The following is an 8,204-nucleotide window of genomic DNA, read 5'->3' on the forward strand; positions in this document are numbered from 1 at the left end:
TTTGATTTGCAGTAGGAAAGCTTTATTATAGTCAAGATCATGCGGGGTGTGAGAGCACCCCAGGCCAGAGAGAGGAAAGAGGTCTGTCTCCCCAACCCTGAAGTCATCAAAGCCAAGCAGGGTTGGAAGCCAATGGAAAGCCAGAGGCACACAGGCCAAGTCAGTTCAGTCCCAAACGGGCACAGGGGTTTGTTGCCAGCTATTCCTGATGTCAGGATCCAATAAGCAGGCTTCATCGGGGGTCTGCCCATCTGGGGATGCTCAAATGGGGCTGAGCAGGAGAAGTTTACAGAGGCTCTAGTATCACGAAAGGAAGCCTGTGGAGAGATGGAAGGGAGATGAGGGGCAGAACGGAGGACTGTAAGCAGGAGCAGAGAGGTTGGGACTTGGGGAAAGATGGGGAAACTCGAAGCAAGGACACTAGAGCTCAAAGAGCTGGAGAATCCTGAGGGGGAAGGACCCTGGGGTCTCCCAATCTACTGGTCCCCATCTAATTCCTGAATCTCTGTTGCAGCAAACCTGATGGATGCACCCCCAAGTCTGAGGATGGGGGGCTTATGAGGCAGCCCCCTCCATTCAACAGATATGTTAGTCAATTATTTGTATATTGAGGCAAAAGATGGCCCCAGCCTCACTCCTAGATGTACATCCATGGCCCTGCAGTGCCACTGGACACACAAAACCACATCAGACACCCTGCAGGGCAGCTCCCAGGCACCTCAAGTCTTCTCTGAGCTAAACATTCCCAGTCATATTACCCAGCTTTTTACTATAATTTCATATTACATTTTTATTTTATAAAATTAAATGTGTACATGGGAAAATGTTCCCTGATTTAGAGACCAACTCACCTGTGTGAGTCTTTCTTACATTTAGATTATGTTCATCCTTTTGGCAGTTGCATCATGTAATACTTGTACAAGCCAACCACTGACTAAAATCTCTGAGTCTCTTTTCCACCTGAACCGTTGCTGATCCAGGTCGCCCATCCTCATGAAGGTTGAAAGTACCAGCTGTGAAGCCCCACAGAGCTGAACCCTTCATTTGTGATTGTATGACTTTGAGCAAATTATTTTCTCTGAACCTCATTTTCCTTAAAATGGGGATTATAATAAAACCTACCTCATAGGGTGTGTCATGATAATGCACAATTTTCAACCCATCTCCTACACTACTGAGACTCAGCCATGTGTAGATTTGGTCCTAGCCTCATCCTAGGCTCTGTCAAAAATAATGATCGATTCAGAACCAAGGGTAGGTCTCTGGCACCTCACTAGAGATTTCCCTAACATCTAGCTCTATTCAGAATCTGTATTCCCCAGAGATTCAAAAATACTCAAAAAAAAAAAAGGTGATACCTTGACTCTCCACCCCACAACCTAGGATTGTCCCTTACCTTTTGTCTCATTTTCGTCACCAGATTTTGAGGAAGAAGACTAGGAATGGGATGATTTTCCGCTTCCTCCTCCATAGCCGCCACCACTTCCACTCCCTTCTTCACCGCCTCCGTAGCTGCCTCCACTTTCACCTCCAAAACCACTTCCTCCACCATGGCTGCCTCCACTTCCTCCCCTGGACCCACTTCCTCCACCATAGCCACCCCCACTTCCTCCTCCAGAGCCACTTCCTCCTCCATAGCTGCCCCCGCTTCCTCCACTATGGCCACCTCCACTTCCTCTGCTATGGCCACCTCCACTTCCTCCACCATAGCCACCTCCACTACCTCCTCCAGAACCACTTCCTCCACCATAGCTGCCTCCACTTCCTCCCCTGGACCCACTTCCTCCACCATAGCCAACTCCACTTCCTCCTCCACCATAGCTGCCTCCACTTCCTCCCCTGGATCCTCTTCCATAACTGCCTCCACTTCCTCCTCTACCTCCAAGGCCAATTTTTCCAGCTCCGGAGGATTCACTAAGAAAGAAAGAAAACAAGAGAGTTAAAATGAGCGGCCCACACACACATATATGAGGATGGACCTGGACAGAGTCAGGACCCAAACATGAATCTTTCTGTTTTCCTTCCTGGGAGGCAGAGGACAGAGTCTGGGCAAGCACAACAGCTGGGAGAAGAGAGCCTCCAGCTGAGACTGTGGAGCCCTCCCCTCCCTGGAGCAGGGAGGCAGCCCCTTCTCTCAGTGTCACCATCCTCCTTCCCCAAAGCCCAAATGCACTGAGGTCCCCCCGGCCCCCAGGATGAAGAAGTCCTCAACCCATAAGACCCTGTGTATAAGAACTTCCCCCAGCTGCCTCTATCCAGAGGGACAGAAGTAGTATCAGAGGCCTAGGGACCCCCAGGGGTTCCACCGAATCCTGGGGCACCTACAAGTCTTCCTGGCCTCCCTCAAGCAGGTTGCGGTAGGTCTCGATTTCCTGCTCCAGCCGCATCTTAATACTGAGCAGAAGGCTGTATTCCTGATTCTGGCACTCGATCTCTTGCCGGACGTCAGTGATCTGGGCCTCCAAGTTACTGATCTGCTCCTGGATCATCTGCAGCTGGCCACAGTAGCGGTTCTTTGTGTCTTCCAAGCTCTTCTCCAGAGCTGCTTTCTAAGGGTTAGGAGAAGGCTTTAAGAGGGATGCTACATCATAACTCCTCTTCTTCCCACTCCTGGGCTGCAAAGCCTTCCTCTGCCCCACCTTGGCAAAGGGTCTACAGCAGAACTACCAACCTTGCTGAGCTGAGACTGCAGCTCAATCTCCAACTCCTGGACACCATGCCGGAGCTGGGTCACCTCCTTGGCATTGGACTGCACCTCCTGACCACTACTGGATACCTCATGCTCGATCTGGGTTATCTGCAAAACCAAAGGCTCAGTAAGCATCAGGCTGGGCCAGGAGCTTCAGTGGGTGAGATTCTGACCCATTCACCAGGATCTTCACCTCCAGGGCCAAGGCTGATCTGAAGCCAACGACAAGTCGTTCTGAGTTCTGGGTACCCTCCAGCCATGCAGGGTTGTCCAGTCCTCTCAACATGACATTCCCTCTCAACAAGGTTGCAAGACCCTTCACCCTTTGTCTCATAACCATCTTTCTAATCTAACCTTATTCCAAACTTCCCCCACCTTTCAAACATACACACACACACACACACACACACACACCACAGACCATGCCTTCATGTATGTGCCAGACTCTGGCTGGGCACTGGAGACTCAAGGAGGAAGGGAACCACCAAGGAGCTCAGTACAGTATGGGAGACACACTGTATCCCTCTCCTATAGTCTTACATTACATAGCATTAGATTAAATTGTTCACATTCTGCTTTTGTTCACACACATCTAATAAACTGTGAGCTTCTCAAGGACAGCAGTCTTGTTTGGCTCATATCAGACATCAATACCTCTGAGACATCAATACTTTACGTATAACATGGCACTGAGAAGCTACTTTTTAATGATGTTTGTATGCAGTGAATGAAGATGGTTGAATGACTTCCACTGGAAGAAGGATAAATGACAGCTGCACTGAGAGATGCAGAGGTAGGAGGATGAAGGAATGGGAGGTGGGAGGGATGGAGATATGAATAGATGGAGGGGAGGAGGATGAATGGGCAGCCCACTCTGCTCACCTGAGTCTCATATTGATTCTCGATGTCCTTTCTGTTCTTAGCAATGAGCTGCTCATACTCCTGACGCATATCATTGAGGGTCTTGGTGAGATCTTTGCCAGGAGCAACGTTTATCTCCACATTGACATCTCCACTGTTCTGCCCAGTCAGCTGACTCATCTCCTGCCAGGGAGGAAGGGGAGATGAGGTCAGGGATAAAGTCCTTTGCACCACCTTTCAGAATTCTCCCTCTGGTCTCCCCAGGGTACAAAAAGGGGACACAGTTGTGAAGCCAAAGCCCACCCACTACCATAGGTGATGCCAAGGAGAAGCCAAAAGTGTCCTCAAGAGCAAAGGAGAGGGTATCTCCCAGGCAATGCTCCTAAGCTCCCCTGCTGTCTCTGCATTTCTGCTCCTGCCTCTCCCCAGTAAGCCATAAGCCCCAGCACCCTACCTCCTTATGATTCTTCTTGAGGGCCATCAGCTCCTCCTGCAGAGTCTCATACTGCATCTCCAGGTCAGACTTCTCCATGGTCAGATTGTCCAGCACTTGCCGCAGGCCATTGATGTCAGCATCCACTCCTTGCCGCAGGTTTTGCTCCATCTCGAACCTGCAGACCAGCCAGGGGTAGAAAACAATGAAGAGGGAACCAGGCCCTACCAGGACCTCCGGAGCACTGAGGTTTGGGGGTAAGGGCTGACAACAGGAGAGGAAAAGAGGACCAGGACTCACTTTATCCTGAAGTCATCCAGTGTCATGCGAGTGTTGTCAATGTCCAGAAGAGTTTTGTTGTTGCCCACTGTCAGGTCCACAATCTGAAAAAAAAAGGACACAGCCATGAAATCATGCTGTGGACAACTGCTGGGAGGGCAAGAGGCCAGGCAAAGCCACAGGAGGTGAGTATTCCATCCAGGAAGATTCTCAAGAGGAATGAGGAACTTCCAACAGCTGGGACATGGCACAGACCCCTTCCAGCCTTCAGCGAAGATGTTTGGTGTGGCCTTCATTCATTCATTCAGCAAATATTTGAAGATCTACTGCAAAGGGCATTGTAGGATTTAGAGATTACTGACATCCTGTTCCTCAAGGAGCCCACCATTGACTACAAAGTCAAAAGTGTCCTAAAAGAGTTCAAGGAAAGGAGAGGTGGCTTATGGCAATGGGAGATCAAGAAAGACTTCAGGAAGGAGGTGGCTGGCAATTGAAGTGGGCCCTGAAGAACGGCTAAGATATAACATTAATAAATAAATGGAAGAGGTTTGGAGTAGAAGAAACAGCACATCCAGAGACATGCAGGAGTTAAAACAAGAGGAATCACTGAGAATATTGAAGAGCCAGACTGTGAGCTCCACCAGAACTAAGTCTAGCACATCACTATGTCTACTCAGAGCAACCCTGAGGGTAGGCACTCACTGAACTGAGTGGCTGAATAAATGGATAGATAGATAGACATGTGGGTGGAGGAAGGGAGGGATGGATGGAAGGATGGATGGATAGATAGCTTCTATTCCCAGAGTTCTGGATCCTCTCCATCACTTGAATAACCAACATGTACAATCAGGTCCAAAATACCTTAAAAGATCAAGATACACTCCTAAAGAAGCCCAGGAGAAGTACAAAGGAAGAGAGAGTATTGACTTAGACCAGACCTAAAGGAGGTTCCACATCCAGTCCCAGCTCAGCTCACCTTAACCCAGGTCTCCTCTCTGCTCTGCCCAAACTCTGAAAGTTGAGGAAGTGGAAGTGAACACTCAGAGCACAGGCCAAAGTCCTATCCTGGGATCCCCAGAAACCAAACACAAGTTTGTTTCTGATGAAAGCATACATTTCCAAAAGGTGGATTCCCTGGCTATTATCTGAGCTTAGAATTTAGCATTTTACCTTTTTCGGAAGATAAAGAATGTAAAAGAATGAGACTGAGACAGAGACAGTTTCCTGCACCTACCTGGTCCTTGAGATCATCAATAGTTTTATAATAAGGGGAGTAGTTCTTCTGGGTAGCAGCAGGTCCCTTCTTGTCATACCAATCCTGGATCTTATTCTCCAGGTCATTGTTGGCATCCTCTAGAGCCTGCACCTTATCCAAGTAAGAGGCCAGCCGAAAATTGAGTTCCTGCATGGTGCTCTTCTCATTAGCAGTCAGAATACCACCATCACCACCTCCAGCACCACCTCCAAAGCCCCCAAACCCCCCAAACCCACCCCCATAGCCACCACCAAAGCCACCTCCAGAACCACCACCAAAGCCACCTCCAAAACCACCAGAACTACTATAGCCTCCTCCAGAAGCACCACTGGAACCACCCCCAAAGCCTCTGGAACCACCCCCAAAGCCACCGCCTAAACTACTGGCACTAAAACCACCCCCAGATCCTCCACCGTAGCTGTAGCCAAAACTGCCGCCACCTCCCCTCCCACAGACACGAGAGCTTCCCCCACCATAGCCACTAGAAGAACTGAATCGGCCCCCTCCTCCACCGCCCCCTGAGGAGCTGAAGCGGCTGTAGGAAGACCTTATACTGCCCCCGCTGCCCAGGCCGCCCCCGCCACCCCCGCCGCTGCGGCTCAAGTAGGACGAGGAGAACTGTCTGCAGCTCATGACACAGCTGGTAGCTCACGGGTTGAGAAGCAGTGATAGGAGTGCTACTGGCTCCCAAGTGCAGGGTACAGAGCTGTCCCTGGGGCTGCCTACTTATACCCCCAGCTGAAGGTGGCACGCCTGGGCGTGCCCTTGGTCTGTGCCAGCCTCCCCCCACAGACCCGAGGGAGGTCTGGGATACGGAGGCAGCCGGGCTGCCCCAGGCTCAGCGTCCTTTGGTGACTGCCTGGGGGCGGCCCAGCCTCTCTCCATTGTGTGGGATAATTTGATGATATTAGGCTGTCAGGGCCACCATAAATCAGCTCTGCTGCCACAGGGGTGACCTAGATCCTGGAGTCTGGTCTCTAGCTGGCCCCAACAGCAGGTCTGAGACTTAGCCCCTTCGGGATAGAAACTCCCAGGAGCAGAGTCACCTCCTCTATTGATGGTCATTACTGTCTGCATCCCTCATCCCTCCTTGCTCCCACCTTGTGCCCACTGTGGGCTGAGCTGGAACCAGGGTACTAAAGAGTTATCATAGAGGAGGGGGAGGCACAGCCCCTGCCCTTGTGGAGCCCCAAATGGATGAAAACCAGTCCTTGCTCTCAGGATCCTCGAGGCTTTCTGCAGTCTGAGGCTCTGCCCTTGGGAGACTCCAGTTTGATGAGGAGGCAACTGGCATGGCCAAAAGATGGAGATAGGCACCGAGACCATGCCCGCCGGCGCTCAAGGACAATGTGCAGAGTTCACACAAAGGGCTGGAAGAAGGAAGTGGACCAAATAAACAAGGTGGTGCTGACACTAGCTGACCTCTGAGCAGGAATGCAAGTGGCTCGACTGTCCTGGTCCTTTTGCAGGGCCCAGCAGGGAGTGTGGAATTGACCTTGGTTGAGTGCCTACCCCATACAGAACTCGGGAGGGGATACAGAGATGTGTGACTTCTCCCTGCTCCTGGCAGAAACTTGGATGTATATTCTGGTCACCAAGGCCAGAAGAGAATGGTGAAGAACACGCTGGTCTCCGGTGTGCCTACCTGAGCTCCATCCAGCTCCATGCTCATGAGCTGTGTGACTTTGATAAGTTACTTAAATACTCTGTGCCTCAGTTTCCTCCTTTGAAAAAGGTTGATATGAATAGTTTGTCCATCTCCTAGTAAGAGACTTGTGAGAAATGCTCAAAAAATGTTCGGCTGCCTCTGATCATTCAGCCCCCTAACTCCCCGTCAGCTCTACCCTCACCCAGACCTTAGCCATGAGCTTCTAACTGCCCTCCCTGGCTCTCCCATGTCCCTCTGACTCTTCCTGCACAGCAGCCAGAATGATCTTTCTAATCCATGTCTGACAACATCACTTCACCAGTTTCCCTCCACCCTCAAGATAAGGTCCACATTCCTGGCACTTAGGCCCGTCCCCATCTTTCCATTCCTGCCCCATCTCCCACCATCCCCCAGGCCCCCTAGAAAATCACATAATGCTCCCCAAACGCCCTTCTTCCCTCTAAGAATACTCGGCACTTGCAGTGACCTCTGATTGAAATGTCCCTCTCCATCTTTTCTACACAGAAAACTACTCATCTTCAGTGATTCCTCTGAGTGCCTCCTCCGTCTTCCTGTACTCTCGCCCCCTGGGTTTGTACTATGCTCTGTTATAGTGTCTCACACTTATCTCCATGGCTGTATGAAGCACTTGATGAAGAATAAAGTTTATCTACTGAAAAAATAGAAGAAACCTCTCTCTGCTGGCAGCCAGAGCTCCTCTAAGCCTGCCCCTGCTCATCTCGTACTTGCCCCAGTGCCCAGCGCCACGTCTGGTCCGAGTAGGATCCCAACACAAATGAGATGGAGGAAAGACACCAGTCATTCCAGAAAGATGCTCATTGCTGAAAAGGAGCTAAAGGTAAGGAAATCTCTTTGCCAGGATGGTCAGCAAGGGCCTGAAAGAGGCAATGCCTGCATGTGTAGGCGGCATAGATGACTAGTATTTCTTGAGGGGCTTTTAAGTGATGCTTAACAACTGTTAAATAATACTGAAGTGGCCGGACACGGTGACCCACGCCTGTAATCCCAGCACTTTGGG

The 8,204-nt window shown here is 50.6% G+C and overlaps 1 protein-coding gene across 1 annotated transcript; it reads right to left on the reverse strand.

The window, feature by feature from the left end:
* On the reverse strand, positions 1 to 6,217 carry KRT9 (keratin 9). Its single transcript, XM_024235279.3, has 8 exons — positions 5,497 to 6,217; positions 4,284 to 4,366; positions 4,005 to 4,161; positions 3,572 to 3,733; positions 2,672 to 2,797; positions 2,326 to 2,549; positions 1,397 to 1,914; positions 1 to 317 (listed from the first exon to the last, which is right to left on the reverse strand). Exons 1-7 carry the CDS (start codon positions 6,148 to 6,150, stop codon positions 1,437 to 1,439), a joined length of 1,884 nt encoding a protein of 627 aa, XP_024091047.3. The 5' UTR covers positions 6,151 to 6,217; the 3' UTR covers positions 1 to 317; positions 1,397 to 1,436.
* Between the last annotated feature and the right edge of the window lie 1,987 nt (positions 6,218 to 8,204).

The sequence above is a fragment of the Pongo abelii genome, chromosome 19 (genome assembly GCF_028885655.2).
Source record: "Pongo abelii isolate AG06213 chromosome 19, NHGRI_mPonAbe1-v2.0_pri, whole genome shotgun sequence".
Lineage (NCBI taxonomy): Eukaryota > Metazoa > Chordata > Mammalia > Primates > Hominidae > Pongo > Pongo abelii.

What these genes read in the sequence shown, in the direction of transcription:
- KRT9 (XM_024235279.3), bottom strand. Translation starts at nt 6,150, where the DNA reads ATGAGCTGCAGACAGTTCTCCTCGTCCTACTTGAGCCGCAGCGGCGGG. An exon ending in TTGATGATCTCAAGGACCAG is followed by an intron (nt 4,367 to 5,496) that starts GTAGGTGCAGGA and finishes TTTTTTTTTCAG; the next exon opens with ATTGTGGACCTGACAGTGGG. An exon ending in CTGGATGACTTCAGGATAAA is followed by an intron (nt 4,162 to 4,283) that starts GTGAGTCCTGGT and finishes GCTGGTCTGCAG; the next exon opens with GTTCGAGATGGAGCAAAACC.